The sequence below is a fragment of the Apis laboriosa genome, unplaced genomic scaffold (genome assembly GCF_014066325.1).
Source record: "Apis laboriosa isolate Shangri-la unplaced genomic scaffold, ASM1406632v1 scaffold279_cov145, whole genome shotgun sequence".
Classification (NCBI taxonomy): Eukaryota; Metazoa; Arthropoda; class Insecta; order Hymenoptera; family Apidae; genus Apis; species Apis laboriosa.
The window spans coordinates 13,979-33,748 of NW_025222632.1; the positions used below are offsets into that span (position 1 = coordinate 13,979).

The following is a 19,770-nucleotide window of genomic DNA, read 5'->3' on the forward strand; positions in this document are numbered from 1 at the left end:
ATATTTTTTGAAAAAATAAAGTTTTAAAGTAAGTTTTTTGTTTATTCTTTACAAATATTACAAAAAAATCAAAAGAATATTTATAATCTTATCTTATGTGCAATTTTTTTAATCAATATTAATTATTTCATTATTCTTTTATAGGTTATGTCTATTTGTGAGTAACCATTATCGAAATTTATTTGATGAATCTCTTTTTACAACAATTTTCTGTTAACATTTCGAATTATGCTATTTGTATTGTACTTTTCTAGTTCATATCAAAGAACTTTGTCCGGAAATAAAGTATTATTATTATTGACTAGTGACAGATCATTATCACTCTATAAACAACTTTTAGATTTGTTATATTAAAATTAAATTAAAAGTCGAATAACTCGATTCAAATGAATCATTAAAACTTTCCATTATCATTATACAATGATAGATATATAAATCATTATCACTGCAAATACATTTTCCATACATTTTCCATACATTTATGGAAAATTTGAATCTACAAAAAGTAAAGTATATATTATGATATTTGAATAATAAAGCAGATTTATTTTGTTGTAAAAAAATCTAATCATTATTAACCAATGAATAATTATAATTTATTTTATTACTTATCTTATTTTTAATGTATCTTATAATTTATATTATATTAATAAAATTAGATCGATTACAAATTGTTCCACGATATTAATTTTTGAGGGAAAAGGTCGACCATCTCCGCCTACAATTGACATTGCGAAGTAGAAACCACGAGGAACGATTTGTGTCCGCGCGCAGGCACACAATCGCACCACTACGTTTCACGAGACGCGTAAGGCAATCGATGTCCTCGTAACCCAGACCTATAGGACGTAACTGCTAGTTTTCACTAGAAGATCTCTCGCAACCATCTATGAACGATCTTCTCATTTCTTCTTTCATCTTTCCTCGTTAGCACGATTCACGTGTGAGCGCGACAGGATGAAATTTTCATTCCTGATAACTTTTAGAAAACATGTTATAGAAATAGATATCTAATTGTCAAAACTTCTAACTTGCTTTCACTCTTTCTAATTGTATCTTTTTGTTTTATTAAAGGTTTGTACGAGTTTTTTTTTTTAAAAATGAATGCTATGTTGAGAATGATTATTCATGACAATAAACTTTTAATCCTTAAAAATTCTTGAAAATAATTCTATGAAAGTTCTACTCTCAAATAGATTTGCAGCTTTGGAATACGAAAATTATTTCTCATTAACAAAAATAGGTAAAAATTTTCAAAGAGTTTCACTTTCAATGCAATATCCACGTGATGAATTATTGTCAAGAAAACAAACTCTAAAGTTTACATTGTATAAAAGAGTTTACATTGGATAAAAGAGAGATAGAATGAGACAATGCTTCGTCAAACACGAATTTAAATTAGTCAATACATAAATAAATAATTAATTCGATACATAAATCTCAAACGACATATTTGTAACAATTTTTATTTTAATTTTCTTTAGAATTGATTTTTCAAAGATTCTCACGAATAAATTATAAAAAAACAAGATTATGTGAACCATACAAAAGCAAAATTACGACTGATGTTTGTTTTCTTTAAATGCAAAAAACGAAACAATTCAAACGTTTCTTTTTCAAAGAAAAGTAAATGCAAAGTTAACAAGTCTTTGAATATGATTTTATAACCACGAAAAAATATGCAAAAAATATGAGACAGACTTGCCTTGACATAATCGAATTTCATCTTACAAATCAACACAGTTAAGAAATATTACATCGTGTAATAAGTCACTATTATTATTAACGTGTTGCTTATTACGAAATTCAAATAATGAACAAATATTCTTATTATTAAGATGCCGCATCTAGTCGAAAAATCAAGGCGCAGAAACGTTAAACTAAAACCGCAGCATCTCAAGTGCACGTTACACTTGCTCAATCCTTCCCGCAAACGACTACTTTAGCTAGCCAAACGATTTAAATTTCGCGAATTTTCTGCGACAATTATGTTAAGTCTCGCGACATTAACCTGTCTCCATTTCGAATCAGAGAATTAGAGAAAAATTAAATATTATCTCTATTTTTTTTACACATCTATCACTGTGTTTTATTCCTATTCTTTCCTATTCCTAATCTCGTGGTGGAAATATTCAGTATTCAAAAAAAATATCATTGTAATTAGAATTAGGATCAATGTCAATATTGAGTCTATTGATAATAGTACAAATTAGAGAGATCGATATCTTTTTGATATAATATATATATATATATTTATTAATATATATATTTAGTTAAAACAAAACTAAATAGATTTTTATTGAGAAACTCTATTGTATTCTTCAGTTACTTCTATTTATATTATATATTATACATTACATTATACTATTATATTATATGTTATATTATTACAAATTAAATGAATTAATTATTAATTTATCGATTGTAAATGTTTTATAAGGAAAATTAAATTAATATAAATATAATATAAATAAAATTAAAACAATATACAGTCAATCACAAAAATCTTCATACATTATCTTGTAAAGAAATCTAATTTGAAGAAATAATGTTGATTTTAACAAAAATTTGTGTATATGTAAAGAACAATCGATTATACATGGAGTAATTAATTTTTCAACAGAAAATATTTTTAAATACGTGAAATCAACTCTCTAAAATTTCTATCATTTACTCATTTTTTAATACAATTTCATTTGAGAATATTTTTCACAATATTATAATAAAACATTAAAACTTGAACATTTTATAATAAAAAATTTTATTCTATTTTATCATTATAAAGTTAAAAGAATATATTTAAGAGAATCATAAAACTAATAACTTTAAAGATTTCATTTAAGCAAATATAAATTTGCATATGCTAATAAAAAGATTGTTTCATATACAAATATATTCATGAAATTAAATTTATTTAATTTAAGGATCGATTGTAAAAATAAAAACAAAAATTAGTATAGAGAAACTCTGTTTAAATTTATTTATAAAGTTATAAGCCTTAATTGAGATTCTTGTATATAATTTTTGTATTTGTTTTATTTATAATCGATTCTTCAAAATATTTTACGAATATATTAATATTCTACATAATTCATTATGTTCCATAACATAATTCATTATGTTATTTATGATCAATCAGATATTATCGGTTTTTAATCAGAGCAATTTAAATATTTTGAAAGGCAACTAAAAATACTTAAAGTTAAACACTATTTCTCTTTAGCTACAATATTTATCATTTTGAAAATTATAAGTCTGAAAAAACTTATAATTTTTTTTGCATGATCATTGTTAGGAAAAATAAATTAGATCTGATTCTAGATTAAATATTATCATATTAAAAGAAATACAAAAAACTTCAAAATATGATTAAGAACATTATCAAAAAATATATACTCTATATATTCATTCATGTTTCATATGTATAAAACAGAATTATTATTATTTTTGATAATATAACTATTTTTTACGATCAATTTAACAAATTTGAAACGTATGAAGATTTTCTTGAATGATCAATACTTTTTTCCCACAATATAATTTCCACGAGGTCAGGATATGCCCGTAAACATTAAATGAGTCCTCGTCAATTTTCAATCTTTCACGATCGTAAGGAATTAAGTTTACGCGTTAAAAGAGAAAGGCCGATAAAATATCCCATTAACCCGATAATAAGTGTGACATAAAAGAAGTCTCAGGGAAGCCACTCATAAATCTCCGAAATATTCTTCCGGGAAAGACACAGGAAATAAACTCTGCCCATCTGTATCTGACAATGAGATCCATTAATCGAATTCTCAATTAATATATCGGCAGAAACTTTCTCTAGAGTTCTTCATTTTCTTCTTTTTCTTTTTTTCTTTTTATCCTGATATCAATCACTGTTAATGAAAACAATAATTACTTTGATAAACATATACTTTGATAAAAATATACAATTGAATAGTTTCCAAAAAAAATGTTAAATAATTGATAATAATGAGCAACATCGAGATAGAACTATTAATTAACTAATCAAATTTTGTATGGAATATGTAGAAAATTTGAAGTTTTCTTTGTGTCTATTGTACTCACTTATGATGATGAATCAGCCAGAAAATCACGCTCTATTTTAATTTAATCGCAGTCTTATTTGTGCAATGCACTTCATTAATTTCTAATTCATTAAATTCATATTTGCAAACTGGAACATTCCCAGGCATTTGATTATTATAAATATATTATATTTCTCTTCCATTTTTTTCTTTTTAATATTTCGTCTTGTATGATATGGTTTTATGTGATTATACAACAAATCAATAAATTGTATCATATATGATCAAATTTAAAATCATCTCTAAAATCGTTCTTTCTCAATTTGTCTTCAATTTATATATTTTGTTGCCAATGATATTTAATAATATATGATCCATGATTTTCTCGATAATCGATTCTCGAAAGTTGCATAATTTCATTATTATGCATAAAAATTTGTATCTCTGTTTAATGAGTTATTAAAGCTATCTTAATGTTCAATTTCTTTCACATGAATTATATTTTAATATTACATAATGACAAATATAATTATATTTTAATTTATATATCACTACTTTAATATTTTAAATATGCAAATAATTTGGGCAGAATAATTGCAAATCTTATTCTAAACTCTAGTTTTAAAGCCCAGCTGTTATCAATTGTTCAAATTTTAATAAATATTTTATATAATCTTTTAAGAATAACTAGCTTTTTTAAATTACTTCATACAGATCTAAGCAAATGAAATTGTAATTAATAGATTATATGTATAGTGTAAATAATTTCATGAAAAACTTAGATACTTTTCAACTGATTGCATATAATTGCAGAAAATACATCTTATAATTAATGTAATAAAACGTTATAACTTCATACGTCAATCTGATTTAATTTAAAAATAAAAATGATATTTCAATATAATTTTCTTATTCATACAGTTTTAACTTCAATATAATTTTCTTATTCATGCAATTTTAAGAAAATATATTATATAAACAATTTACATCTAGATAGGATGAAATTTATCTTTGTCTCGCTTTATCTAAATAACAATCTAACAAATTGCTTATAACTTAATAAGTTACGAACTGATTAATCAATTTTCGTATCTTCTTATTCATTTTTGCCTTTAGAATTCTAAGATATCTCAAAAGCTATCCCACGAATACATTAATAAGAATCTTTTCAAACTTTTCTTTCTTCTACTGAAACTTTTATGAATATAACAATCTGCAATTCACAATATCACACTGTGTAATCAGCATTTTTATTCAGAATATTGATTGAATTTATTTCCTAAAAAATAGAAAAACGAAAAAATGTTCATTTATGATCGTTTATGTTACATTGATACCAAAAGATATCTTACATCCGTAAACAAATAAATAGATAATAAATCCAAATTGGGAATAGAAAAATCTTGAAAATTGTTTCCATTAATCGAAAGAGAGGGAAAAGAAATAGCAATCTTGGTGTGCAAAAGCATTAATCGACTTTCACCTTTCACCTCGATGAAGCACGATTCGCCTGTTGACTTCTCGAACTCTTTGCCCGACAGAGGGACGAAGATCGTTGCCATGTGGATATTTCTACGAGAAGAATCGCTAGGTCAGAACGCTATCAGCGCCATGAGCACATCACGATTCGGTTTCACCGTCGACCAGCCATCGGTAAATCGCGATACCGATGGTGGAAAGCATCCAAGGATCTAGCCAAGTATTCGTAATTTTATCTTCGTTGAAAGCAACAGTGCTACGAGTTTCCCTTTGTTGCAACTTCCTTCTTCTCGGTGTCCTTAACATCATACTTTTTACCCTTTCAAGTCACGAATTGTATCGATTTTTCTTCTTTTCTTTTTTTTTGAAATTTCATATTCTTAATCTGTTTAGGAATATGCATATGTGTACGTTTAGTTTTTTTTCTTAATTAAAATTATTAAAAAAATTAAAATCTGTTAAAAAACATAGAATCTTTTAATAGTAAAACTAGAAGCAACTGATAATATTTTATTTTCTTTATTTGATAATCATTGCTTTGAAAGTATTGTGCCTTTGATGTTTTATAATAAAATATATTTCTGAAGAAATTAAATTGTTGTATTGTATATGATTTGTATATACAATTTGGTTTATTTCTTTTATTTTCTTTTGATGTTAAAACATTCAATTTTTCTAGTAGTTTTTCAAGAATGTGTTTCTTTAAGTATCCTGGGTTATTCCACAAAATTGATTACCTAATAATAAAAAATTATTAAATTATAAATTAATTATATCATGGATATTATATTATTGTTTTATACTTATAGAATAAGTAATTTGATGATTGTATAAAAATATAGTTTTTTGAAATAAAAATATCACCTTTATTTTACAGAGAATGTAATAGTAAAAATTTCAAAGAAATAGAACTCCGACATTGAGATACTTTGTTAAAATGAAATTTGTCAAGCTATTTCTCTGTAAATCTTAAAATTTCCATTTCTTTAACGTTATTAAAACATCCTCCTTATCTATTAAATAATCTAAAAAACAGAAAAATGAACTTATTAAATTCTTCTGTAGTTTTATAAATTATTATTCTATCAAAATAAAAATAAAAATACAATAAATTAACATTACATAACTTAAAAAAATAAATCCACTTATCTAACTCACAAATAGTAAGAGAAATCGGTGAACTTCAATTACACGCATAAACAATTTGATTACATCATATGACTTGACAAATGACTTGGTTACACAGTTGCTTGTTTTTTAATATTTATATACATATTAAATATATTGTCAATTAGAAATACCCAAAACTCATATCCTTGTAATAGAAACAACATTTTCTCAATATCAGAAAATGTTTCTTATAAATACATAAATATAAATAGGGTGTTATAAAAATATGGGATATTTTTAAAGTAATAATCATAGAATATAAATATTTCTATATTCTTTTTATAGAAATTCATATGGATTAACTATAAGAACACAGCTTCTTCATTTATTTTATAAACAGAAAATTATAATTATAACATGAGCTGCTAATAAGAATTTAAAAGTATTGCTATTTAGTTAATATATTTATGGAAACATAAAAGTTGATGTACAAAAATATCGGTTGAAGGCTAATTATTGAATTAATTTTTATAATATTATTATTATTTTTACTGTCCAATAAATACCAATAAAAACTTCAACCATATTTATATTCCAATTTTCGTGTTTATTTCGATTTCTAAAATCGTCCCTTTAAAAGTATCCCATTGAAATAAATTAACACCCTGTACAAATGAAGTTCTTCTGTATTACAAGTATTACGAAAATAACAGACCAAAGTTAAATATACATCTCTTCTTTCCAATGGCAAACAATCGTCACGCGAATGCAAAGACATTTCGTGCACAGTTAAAGATTGACGGTTCATACTACTCCTACGCAAATAATTTGCAACCGAACAAACATGCTTACTTTCTCCCTCGCGTTGGATCCTCAATCAAGCAACAAACGAAGGAGAAAAACAAGGGAAGGGAAAAAAAAACAAACCTTCCAACTTTTTACTACATACTAAACTTACTTGGTACAATGTTATATTGTACGTATCTAGATAAATACGTGAAAGCTTAAGAAAGAGAGAGCCAGGTCAAAAAATTGAAGGATCGCCAGGAGGTATCGTTGCATCATTTTTATGATTCCCCGTGAAACGGAAAGTCTTCTCTTCGCCAAAAGATGTTAATTATCGCGAATCGACTTGTGCATCGCCTCTTTTCGACCGCAGTCTCCGAATTACCGAGATAAGAGGACAAGAGGATTACGGATCTTCTCGTAATCTCAATGTGACGAAACGTTCTAACACTGACGTACGTGAGAAGAAACGAGACAATCATGGAAACGGCCTTTCTCGGGACCAGAAAATTATGTATTTAGCGATTGTATTTCTTCGAGATACTCTCGTTAAGATTTCTGTTGAAATTATGACGAAACGAAAGAGATGAGACGATTCTATACTTCATTTAGTTTCCGCAATATTTATAAATTTTGATTTTCGATTATTCACCTCGGCTGGAATTCAAGCTCTAATTAAATAAAGTAATCGATTTCCATTGTTCTTTTTTTTTTTTTTTACTCACAAAGAACGAGTTCACAGCCTTGAATTATTTGCGCGAGAAAAATACAAGGTTCCACGTTTTCACTAACGACATCGATTATTATTAATTGGATACGTAATCTTACGAATGAAATTTTTCTAGAGGTGTACATTTTCTAATGATTCTAATTGAAAATAAACTTTTTTATGAATAATTATACAAGAATGATTGATACATTCAATGTTTAATTATGAAAAATAATTTTTGAAGATTGACTAGAAAAGTTGTATTTTTAATGGATTGTGAATATGTTTAAAAATAAAATTTCGTCGAGTTGCTTTCGAAAATATTTCTCACGGATGAACACTCCGTTGAGAATCACTGAGTGACAGTAATTTTTATTACCGGTAAGTTACTTTATTAGTGAACGGCCAACAAATATACTTTTGCAAGAAATATTCTTAAAAGCAAATGAGAGAGTTTTACTCTTAAATGTAATTTTCGCGCTCAAATGGTTTTGATTTGATTTGGATTTTCTTAAGAATGAATAGCTGTCAATACAATATTCTCTTACAAAAAATATTGCTGAAAATAATTCTCGATTCATTTTCAATTATTCACATCATAAAAAATTGCTAACGTTAATTGAAGAGTTAAAAATCATAATTAAAAATAGAAAATGAGATTATGCTACAGTTTATATTATGTTACATAGAAAACTGTTCTTTTTTGCTCTTTTTCTCAATTTACAAATATAAATATTTCTCAAATTATTTCAACTTACGCCATTATGATTCTCATCCATCATAATCTATGATTCTCATCCAATTCTGTCCACCATAATCAAAATATCCCATTTAGTATTTCAAAACATCCAAGAAAAATATAAAGTTTTATCCTTTTCTTTGTACCATTTTTTCATTCAGAAGATTAAATTGGATCTGATTCTAAAACTCTCTGAATCTGTTTAAAACATAAAAGATATAAAATTTTGAATATTTCAACGTGAAAATCGTGAAAAGACTATTAAATAGAATATTTTTATCATCATAAAATATAAAATAGAATAAAGAGAGAGAGAGAGAGAGAAAAAGAGAAAATGATAGTTACAGGTAAAGAGGATGAAGAAGATCATAACATTCCTGATCGCAGCTGATCTGGCCGTGGCTCTGGGTCAAGAATACGGAGGAGGACATGCTTTGTTCGTCAGAACATCGCCATCCGGAGATGGTAAGCGAGATACGAGTCGACTCGTCGAGTCTACTTGACTACGATCGATTGTGAAGGAGAGAAAGCGATAACGTAGGATAAAGATTTAGCGAATTTGATCAAAGCAATCGTTTGAAATCCATTAGCGCATTCGAGAGTCCAGCGAGCTGCTCCGGTATCGCCTGCAGATGTGATGGCGCAAAATATCCTAGAGTGGATTCAAGGGATCTACCGGCAGGGTGCACGTAAACGTACGTTCTCCAGAAGGATCAACTCCTCTCGAGATATACCCTAGAAATTAAAAGAGGAAACATTATAAAACAATTCTAAATTTTTATTCTTTTTATTTCCTCTTTTGATCTCTTCAGTTCTCTAATGCACATATCATAAGTCGTTATTTTCAATTACAAATATTTATAAGGTAATAAAAAGTAGAAACTCACTAAAGAAAAATATTCCAAGGAAATATAATAATAATTCGAATATTTGAAAAGTGATACAATAGAAATAATAATTAATTGAAGAAATGGAAAAATACATAAATAAATAAGCATGTTAATAGTTAATAGCCACGTAACGCTATTATCATGTCACCACAGTAATTAATTTTAAAACGTATGTACATAGAGATGTGAAGAGATTAAAATCTCTATTTAAATAGAAACGGAAATTGGCACCCTGATATTTCAACGATCAGTGGCTCATGCTCAAAAGACATTTCCACGGATTAAATTAGAAACAATAACCATTTATCAAAATGCAATTAACCAAACTTTAACGAGAACACGCACGCTTAGTAGCAATTTTACACTGCATACCGTTCATAAAATATTACAATAAATTGCACATCTTATGTAGACAATTGATTAAATTTCGAATAACAAGTGTGGCTTCAATTTGTAAAAAAATGCATAAAGATGCATCTGTAAGAATGAATAAAAAATCATTTTATTAAAAATGTAAACAATATCGAGCTATACGATTCAATTATCAAGTATAATTATCAAATAGCGATATCTTGTAATCTAAAATTGTTCCTCTTGCAGCTCGTCAACAATCGGATCCTCCAGGATATCTACCACCGTATAGCACTCAAAGACCGCTGGAAAGACCTCGACCATTTCAGCCGCCTTCGACCAACCAGCCACCAACTTATACAACTCCTGCTCCAGTGACAAATTATCCTTACCAGAGGCCATCTGGTCAACCAACTACACCACAACCACCATTCTCCACTCAAAAACAAACGTATCTCCCGCCAAGCAAACAACCATACGTACCATCGTCTTACAATCCTCGTCCTAGTGAGACACCTTCCTACTCGAACGTTGGTTCTTCCGCTTTTCCACCATACAGTTCAACATCTCGACCATCCACATCCATTCAAACACCTGGTTATTCAGCTTCTGGAATCTCGACAAATTATGGTTACACGACATCTAACTTTCCTGCTACCTCCACACCATCCGGTTTCTCCACTACTTACGATTACTCGACTCAGAGACCAAGTCCTACATACATAGAACCATCTACTTATAGACAGCCTTCTGGTGGATATCCTTCGCCCAATGGATATTCATACGATCAAGGTGGATATCCTTCCTCATCGGGATTCCCCTCTTCTACTCCTGGTGGAGCATTCCCTCCTCAGACTGGCGGTGGAACTACTAGACTACCAAGCAGACCACCCAGTGGTCCTACCGGACAAGGTACTATGTTTTCGATTGCTTTCTCTTTTCAAAGCTAGATAGATTATATTCGATGACAATGCAAGTCACGAAGAGATTGTAATTCATATTTTATTCGTCATTGTAGGAACAAGCGGTTCTGGAACGACGATAGGTGAAGGTGCGACAGAAGATGATTTAAAACATCCTCCACACATTCATTCCCTCGATGTGGAGTGCAGTAAGACTATGATGACTATCAACATCGAGTTCAATCGCGCTTTCGATGGTGTTATTTATTCGAAAGTAAATAAGGAATATGATATTTTGAATTGTCATACTCATCTTTATCACATATTTTATATTCATCCTTTACATATTCGCAGGGATTTTATACGAATCCAGAATGTAGATATGTCGAGCAAAATTCTGGGCAGACGAAATATTCGTTCACGGTCAGTTTGGATTCCTGCGGTACTCAATTCATCAACGATTTCGCAGGTGAAGCTGGTCAGGCATATCTTGAAAATGTTTTAGTTTTGCAGGTAAAATTTCATTTCAAACTTTGCACAATTTCGATAAAATCTGAATCACTTAACTTTCTTTCTTCTCTCTGTTTAGAACGAACCAGGAATACAAGAGGTTTGGGATACAGTGCGAAGAGTTCGTTGTCTGTGGGAAGGGAACATTAACAAAGCCTTGACGGTGAATTTCTCAGTAGATATGTTGAATCAGGAAATAGTGACGTTCAGCGGTGACACAGCAACCGCTAAATTGGATATACAAGTGGGACGAGGACCATTCGCGCCTACTGCCGATGGACTCGTTAAAATCGGAGAGACCATGACTTTAGTTGTATCTGTAGAAGGGGATCCTGGCTTCGATCTTCAGGTTACAACAATATTTTTTTATATTAATTTTAATTCACTTTTAATTTTGTCTTCATTTTCCTTATTAAAAAAAAATAATAAATAAATATAAAAATATAAAAATAAATATAAAAAGAAATATACACATAGCTCTTAACGAAAATTTGCAAATTTCAAGGTACACGATTGTATTGCTCGCGACGAATCTTCGACCAATACGCTACAGTTAACGGACGAAAGAGGTTGTATATTAAAACCGAAATTATTCGGTGCGTTCCAAAAGACAAATGATACCGGAAATACAGGAGCATCGATTATTGCTTATGCTTACTTCCAAGCTTTCAAATTCCCCGATGTGATGGATCTATTCATCGAATGCAATGTGGAACTGTGTAAAACCGATTGCGAGCCTTGTCCAGAAATGAATCAAGTATTCCTGTGATATTCAATAATATATAATTATATATAAAATATTATAAAATTATTTTAATTTTTTATTACAATTAATTATTTTTTATGAATTGAATTAATTTATTGTAAAAAAACATTGTATTTATAACCTTTCCAGCAAATTGAACCAGGTAGACGGCGACGTTCGATAATGTATACACCGTCGAATACGACATCTAACGGTACAGCTGTATTACTATCTGATTCCATACGTATCGGTCGTGGCTTCAGAGTAATTATGGTGGACGATTTAAGCAAAGCTAGCAATCAAGTTTTGGAACAACTCGAAGAAACTGCTATCGAAGAAGTAGCGAGAAATTCAATTAATGTTTGCATGACACACAGTGGTTTTTACACCGCTATATCGTTCTTTTTAACTACTATTCTTGTGACTACCATCAGTGCAGTTACCCTTTACGTCAAGTTACAACGAGTATACGGATCGAAAGCCATTTATTCGTAGAAATTTGACTTGCTCTCGAGAATGATCATGAGTGATAGACAAATGTTACGGTGATAATTGATCGTTTTTCATTATAAGCTCAGATTTTTATTCGGGTTTATATTTCGTATTACGTTTCATTTTGATCCCTCGATAATCGAGTGAATAATAATGAATTGTAAAAATAGGAGACGATGCGAAAGATATGAAAAATATTTTAGGATCGCAACAACTTACTTGCCATTTTAACGATACATCGGGGCATTCATGTATTTTCGTTATTTCATCGCGAATATCGTTAATTCTACAGCCATATTTCCTATACCGATGTACGTATGTTCAACTTTCGTATTTTAATGAATTTTTTTTTCTTTTAGATATGAAATGACAATAGATTTTATTATTAGATATTTCTTATATCATTCGAATATCTCTATCTATAGCAGTATTTGATAGTCGAATATACATTGCGAAAAATTTGATGTTTAATTAGATACTTTACTAGACTGACATTTTTTTTTCATTAGAGATAATTGTTAATGAGTACAAGTTTCATGATTAAGAATAAAATTGTATAGGATGAAATATGATGAATAATATATATATATAAATAAAATGTAAAATAGTAAAAATTTAAAATAAAAAATAAGAAAGTAGCAAAATTTTCATTATTAAAATTTTTTAATTATACATAAAAACATATATGACGAAGATATTTTACTTTATTTTTTTAAAACGTAATATATACAAATGTTCTCCCCTTATTTTTCTTTCTAATATTATTTTGCCTGACATGTTTAAATCCATAAATGTACGTAAAATGTATTCAGGGTCATTTTCTTTAATAACCAATAGATAAAATATCCCTGTATCCGATAGAATATCGGGAATTTTAGGAAATACTCGCTCCATAACCTTTCTACCATTTTTACCACCTGCCCAAGACTTAAACAATATCTGCCTATTCAAAATTTCATCATCACTGGTCACCACATATGGTGGATTAAATAATATGATATCGAAAACACAATCACTACGTAAGAAACTTAATAAATCCATTTGTACAGTATCTACCTCTACCAAATTTTGCACAGCAGTCTTTTTTGTAACTTTACACGCATTAATATTAATGTCAATTGCAAGATAGTAGGATTGGCAGTATATTTTCAATGCCATTGCCAATGCTGTAATTATAATACCAGATCCACTACCTATCTCTAAACACATCACAGGTTTTGTAACTTTTAGGACCTCTAAATCAGCTTCTAAGGCATCTATCAAGAGGAAAGAATCCTCTGATGGTTCATAAACTGATTCCAAATCTTTATCCGATAATTTAACTATCGGTGTATTCATGATATATTAATGGAAAATAGATTGTTATAAGAATTTTTATATAATTTCTTCTTTTTTAAATAAATTCTAGATTAAATATCAAACTAATAAGATATATCACAATTAACTTATATTTATCATAATTATGATTCATTCATGTTCTTTAGAAATATTAGTTTCTTGTTCTGTTTCCACTTGTTCTTCTTTATTTAAAATATTAGAGGTGTTTCCATATGAAGAACTATGATCCAATAAAGCTTTTCTCTTTGCTGTATTCTTCTCCACTGCTTGATGAATTTTATTTAATCGCTCTTGTGTACTTTGTAAAATGTTACTGACAATTGTAATTTTATGTTTAGCATTAATTAGCTTTTTAACATAAGAATCAGTTTCCAATGGGCATTGCAATACTTCACTGATTCGTTGTAATTCTTCTGTCAATGATTCAATTCTCTGCTTTAATTCTATTTGACATATCCTATGAAAATCAATGAATAGTCATCATTGACATAATAATGTTTCAAATTTTATCACTGCTTGATTATTCGAAAAAATTTGATATCATATCGATAATGTTATGAATATTTACGTTTATTCACATACAAAAAATAAAAGTTGCATACCTCGTGGCACGAATTCTTTCATCTAATTGATCCACTGTAGGTTTCAGAAGACTCATAAGACCTTCTGTCAAAGCATCTCTCGTTGGATTTTCACAAAAATCATCTATCTTATCATCGATAGACGTATTATCACTTGCTGTATCCACGTCCATGTTTTACCATAGACAAAATACAAAATAGATGTGATATGCAATGCTTTTTCTTAGGAATTCGAGAATCACCTAACCTTTTTATCATTTTCGTATCAGATATAATATCGGTTTAATATAAAAAACAATTTTAGTTTTAATAACTAATCGAAATTAAAATCTAATTTTATTATGAAAACTATAAAAAATAAATAAGAATATTTTATAATAACCAAAATATAAAAATTTATATTTCTTGATTTGATTATTATCATTATATATATATATAATTTAAATAATTATAAAATAATTCATAAATCATTCTGAACATAATACTCATAATGGTTTCCAATTTTTTAGCATATAAATAAATTATTTATTCTTAAAATATTATTCTTAATGCGACAATATTGCTTTTTTCTTTTTATTCATGAAAGTTATGTAATAATAAATAAATAATCATTTTCTAATACAAAAAATTATACTCATAATCTATAAATTATAAGAAAAATATTATTTAATTTTTCATTAAATTTTTAAGTAAGATATTATTAAATTTAGAAAAATCTTATTAATATATAATATATGTATATTATATGTATATAAATTATATATATATTTTTATTTCTTAAATATACTGTAAATGAAATTTTTATATAATTATATTTTTCATTTTTATTGATATAAATTCGCTTAAGAGAAAAAAAACTATAAAATAAATATTTTTTATTATATAGCTTTTTCAAAAATTTAATAATTTATATTCAGATGTAAATTGTTATTTCAGACTTAAACAATTTTTATTTTAAATGTTCAATCTTATACTTTTTTAAATTCTTCAATAATTTTTGAATAATTTTTATATTAAATTAATTATAATAATCTATTTCTATTACTTTTCGCTATTTTTATGAAAATTTGATATCTAAATTTATGAAAATCTAAAATTAAATTTAAAATATAATGTATTATATTTCAATTTTCGCGCTGCAGTAAATGAGAATCGTATTTCAGCCAATCAAAAAGATGTTAAAATCTAGCGACAACACGAACCAGTGCGCATCATATTGCGCATTTCATTAGTATATAGTTGAAAATCATGGCGACAGGTTTTGTTTTGCCGGCAAGAACGTAATTATACAAAATTTTTATTAATACGATGTTACATTACGATTTTAAAGTTTAATTATATATTATACTTTGTTTAATACGTTTTTAATCCATCATTATTATACCAGAATTGAAGGTCTTATTACAGATTATTATTTAATTGTAACTTCGATGGCGGGATGGCTTCGAAATATAGCAATAATTTTTGCATATACCATAATAAAATTAAAAAAATTCGATAGTTTTTATGCAAATGTGGTAAGATTTTCTTCATTTGAATAAAAATAATTACTATAAATTTCTTTTGTCTTTTTATTCGCATAGGAAGTAGCTTGATCATTATAATTAATTTACACATATATTCCATATACATTTCAAACATATATTTTTATATATTTTTTTCTTAAATCTGACCATCTGGACGTTCAACTCCTGCGTTATCTTATCTTTGTTATGATCGTATATTCAAAGTTCCAAGGCTGAAAACATTTCTTATAATTGTCTTTCTAAAAAATTGACTGTTTACGTTCGTGAAACCGTTTGACATGTTTCAACTTGTCGAATTGTTGAGCATATCTCTCTCCATTTTGTAATTCGATACATTGAAAGGTACACCGAATATCATTTTGTTGTCGAAACTCGTACTCGTTAGACGCTTTGTTTCGAGTGTGAATAATTTATTGCGTAATATATTTGATACTTCTTTTTTTATATTATTCTGTTATGCTATTATTTTATATTGTTGTTTTGTTGTTGTTATGTTGCATTTGTTTTATTTATTAAATATTATTATAATTGATAATTATTTGAAGAACAATTTATTCCCTTTTTTTTTTATTCGTTTATTGGATCATTATAATTACCTCATATTAACTCGTATTACGAGCTTTTAAAATAAAATTCGATAGATTATTGCTTTATTTTTATTTATTAATTTAATAAATCTTATGTACTTTATATATTTATTTCAAAGATTTGATTTTTTTTTTTAGTCAGATAAATCGATTGTAGAGATTATTTTAGGCGGGAAACAGCATCAATATGGACGCCATGATGACATTCGTATTTTATGGAGGAAAAGTAAAATTTTAATTTCGAAGAAAAATGTAAGTATATATAATTCATAATTATATTGATTATGAAAATATGAAAATGATGATAGAAAAAATTTTGAAATAATTCATGATTCACTAAATTGTTTCTTATAAATTTTGAATAAAAATTTCACAAATATTTTCGAATACTTCTAATAAATTACGCATTGTTAATAATTTTAATAATGAACATTCAGAACGTAATTTTTTTTAAAAATAGTAGTATCTTTCTTAACAAATACTCGATAAGAAAAAAGAAAGAAAATGAAAACATTTTATCTTCCTTTACAATTTTCCTTTCTCCATTAATATAATTTTATTTTCAGATCATTGTGGCCACGCGCAATATGGTCTATAGAATCAGTATTTATTTCGCAAAAATATTTTTTATTTTTTTTAGAGCTCAATAGCTTCGTGAAGTGAATATCATTACAATAATACGCGAAACTATGTCAATGTTTGTCCGATGATATAAACGGATTAATTAATTAATGCATTAATAGTTTCTTATTTTTATTTTTTTATTTTAAATATTCGTTCTTGGTAGAGTCAGTTTTTCTCAAGAATAAGGCGATCATTCATCCTGAAGAGGTAATTATTTTTTCTTTGTTTTTTATTCTTCGTTGAAAGATAGAGACATTAAAGAATTTCAATTTTCAAATTTCAAGTTTTTAATCAAAAATATCAATTATTGTTATTATTTTTATTATACAATATGTATATTTCGATATTGATTATATTTTATAAAATATAATGTTCTATTTTTTGTTAAAAAAAAGTTAACATAAGTATTAATTGAATTAGTATAAAAAATAATTTAAATATAAAAAAAAATTTAACACAAATATAATCTAAATCAAAATAATACAAAAACATTTAAAAAACAATTAAATTTATCAAAATTTATCAAATTTACAATGTTAAATTCTTTTTTTATATGCAATTTTGTTGAATTTACTTAATTATTATGTTAAATTTTTCTTTTATGATTTTTTTTTATTAATTCATTTAATAGTTACGTTAAATTTTGTCTTAATTCTTTTAAATTAATTAATTTCTTTTTCGTTGTTTCTTCTATATTTCAAATTTTTTTTATTTTATAACAGTTAACTTTTATATTATATTCCTCTTTTATGTTTTATCCATTATTATTCTTTATTATTTATGTATTACAATATTAAATTCTTTTCTTATATGTTGCAGATTTATATTATTGTTATGTACATTATGCAACATTGCAAATTTTGCAAATTTAATCTTAAAATATATGAATAATAAATAAATATACTAACATAAGAAGACAATGTAAGATGCACATTCACTACTATAAAATAATAAAAAATAGAAGAAGAATTTAATCTCAAAGTTAAGAAAATCTAAAAGAATTAAAACATAAAAAAAAATATTTAACAGAAATATTACCTAAATCTAGGTAATAAGAAAGTATTTAAACATAACAATTAAATGTAGCAAAATTTACAATGTTAAATTCTTTTCTTATGTGCAGCTTTGTTAGATTTAATTAATTATTATATTAAATTTCTTTTTTATGTTTTTTTTTCTAATTCATTTAATTTATGCTAAAATCTTTTTTAAAATTTTAGTTCTTATAGATTTTAAACTTTAAAATTAAATTCTTTTCTAATGGTTTTAATCCTTTTTCACTTTATAATAATTAATTTTTCTGTTATATTCTCTTCTTATGATTTTATATTTATTCATTATTTATATATCATAATAAATTCTTTTATATGATGCAACATAACAATTAACTAAAATCTTACAATGCTGCAACATATAAGAAACATATTTTACATTGTAATACATAAATAATGAGTAAAACATAAAAAGAACAAAACATAAATATAATATAAAAGTTAATTATCATGAAGTAAAAGAAAATTAAAATATTGGAGAAGAATTTAACCTCAAAGTTAAAAAAGTCTAAAAAAATGGAAAGAAGAAACAAGGATTTAAGAGAAATATTATCTAAATCAAGAAAAACATTTAAATTTTCACAAAACAATTAAATTTTCTTTTTTGTATATGTTTTTTCTAACTCAAGAATTTAACACTGACATTAAATTCTTTCTTTGTTGTTTTAGCTTTTTGGATTTAGATTTTTTTCTTTTTTTTAACTTTGATATTAAATTCTTCTTTTATGTTTCATTCTTTTTTATTTTATAGTAGTTAACTTTTTGTGTTGTATTCTCTTTTAATTTTTTCATTATTCATTATTTATGTACTATATTGTTTGTAAATTTTTTTTATATATTTTTATATATATTTATTTTTCCAATTAAAATAATTTATGTAAGTTATGTGTAATTTATCTGTAAATTTCTTTTTATTTACATTCTCTATGTTTCTTTAGATTTATTTCATTTTAACGTTATTCTTCTTTTATATTTTAATGTTATATTTTAATGTTATAGAATTCTGTTCAGTTTTTGTTCATTCCAATTTAAAATATCTTACTTGTATTTCAATCTTTTCTAATCTCTTTGAATCTTTTATTAAATATATTTTCTCGTTTCTTTTTTTTCAGATTTAATTATGTTAAATATTCTTTTATGTTTTTTCTTTTGTTGATTTTTATATCGACATTACTTTCTTTTATTTAATGTAATTTAATTCCTTAAATTTATTTAGTTTAAATTCAACTCTTTGTTTGTTTTGATTATTTTAATTCAATTATTAAATTTATTAAATTCAGTTTTATATTTTATCCTCTTTCTATTTTTTCAATTT

The 19,770-nt window shown here is 26.2% G+C and overlaps 3 protein-coding genes and 2 long non-coding RNA genes across 7 annotated transcripts; 1 reads left to right on the plus strand and 4 right to left on the minus strand.

The window, feature by feature from the left end:
* Positions 1 to 3,459: 3,459 nt before the first annotated feature.
* Positions 3,460 to 10,929, minus strand: LOC122714040. 3 transcript variants are annotated; one of them, XR_006346559.1, is made up of 8 exons: positions 10,788 to 10,929; positions 10,582 to 10,707; positions 9,203 to 9,592; positions 8,877 to 9,055; positions 6,378 to 6,538; positions 5,518 to 6,250; positions 4,075 to 4,478; positions 3,460 to 3,881 (listed from the first exon to the last, which is right to left on the minus strand). It is a non-coding gene; the product is annotated as an uncharacterized LOC122714040 (long non-coding RNA). The 3 variants fall into 3 exon arrangements; XR_006346557.1 differs by lacking the exons at positions 3,460 to 3,881; positions 4,075 to 4,478 and having other exon boundaries at positions 5,000 to 6,250; XR_006346558.1 differs by lacking the exons at positions 3,460 to 3,881; positions 4,075 to 4,478 and having other exon boundaries at positions 5,000 to 6,250; positions 10,582 to 10,714; positions 10,788 to 10,890.
* Positions 9,214 to 13,309, plus strand: LOC122714039. The gene is made up of 8 exons (XM_043935030.1): positions 9,214 to 9,322; positions 9,448 to 9,552; positions 10,348 to 11,010; positions 11,117 to 11,274; positions 11,355 to 11,513; positions 11,590 to 11,859; positions 12,016 to 12,267; positions 12,406 to 13,309. Exons 1-8 carry the CDS (start codon positions 9,214 to 9,216, stop codon positions 12,748 to 12,750), a joined length of 2,061 nt encoding a protein of 686 aa, XP_043790965.1. The 3' UTR covers positions 12,751 to 13,309.
* LOC122714042 lies at positions 11,052 to 12,498 on the minus strand. Its single transcript, XR_006346562.1, has 3 exons — positions 12,398 to 12,498; positions 12,169 to 12,273; positions 11,052 to 11,853 (listed from the first exon to the last, which is right to left on the minus strand). It is a non-coding gene; the product is annotated as an uncharacterized LOC122714042 (long non-coding RNA).
* A 124-nt stretch (positions 13,310 to 13,433) lies between the features above and the next one.
* Positions 13,434 to 14,215, minus strand: LOC122714043 (methyltransferase N6AMT1). Its single transcript, XM_043935032.1, has one exon. It carries the CDS (start codon positions 14,083 to 14,085, stop codon positions 13,447 to 13,449), a length of 639 nt encoding a protein of 212 aa, XP_043790967.1. The 5' UTR covers positions 14,086 to 14,215; the 3' UTR covers positions 13,434 to 13,446.
* LOC122714044 (SNAPIN protein homolog) lies at positions 14,114 to 14,839 on the minus strand. The gene is made up of 2 exons (XM_043935033.1): positions 14,688 to 14,839; positions 14,114 to 14,542 (listed from the first exon to the last, which is right to left on the minus strand). Exons 1-2 carry the CDS (start codon positions 14,837 to 14,839, stop codon positions 14,215 to 14,217), a joined length of 480 nt encoding a protein of 159 aa, XP_043790968.1. The 3' UTR covers positions 14,114 to 14,214.
* Between the last annotated feature and the right edge of the window lie 4,931 nt (positions 14,840 to 19,770).

Coding starts and splice junctions, on each gene's coding strand:
- LOC122714039 (XM_043935030.1), top strand. CDS start 9,214: ATGAAGAAGATCATAACATTCCTGATCGCAGCTGATCTGGCCGTGGCT. Junction 11,011..11,116: donor CAGTGGTCCTACCGGACAAG/GTACTATGTTTT, acceptor TCGTCATTGTAG/GAACAAGCGGTTCTGGAACG. Junction 12,268..12,405: donor CTTGTCCAGAAATGAATCAA/GTATTCCTGTGA, acceptor TAACCTTTCCAG/CAAATTGAACCAGGTAGACG.
- LOC122714043 (XM_043935032.1), bottom strand. CDS start 14,085: ATGAATACACCGATAGTTAAATTATCGGATAAAGATTTGGAATCAGTT.
- LOC122714044 (XM_043935033.1), bottom strand. CDS start 14,839: ATGGACGTGGATACAGCAAGTGATAATACGTCTATCGATGATAAGATA. Junction 14,543..14,687: donor GAAAGAATTCGTGCCACGAG/GTATGCAACTTT, acceptor TGATTTTCATAG/GATATGTCAAATAGAATTAA.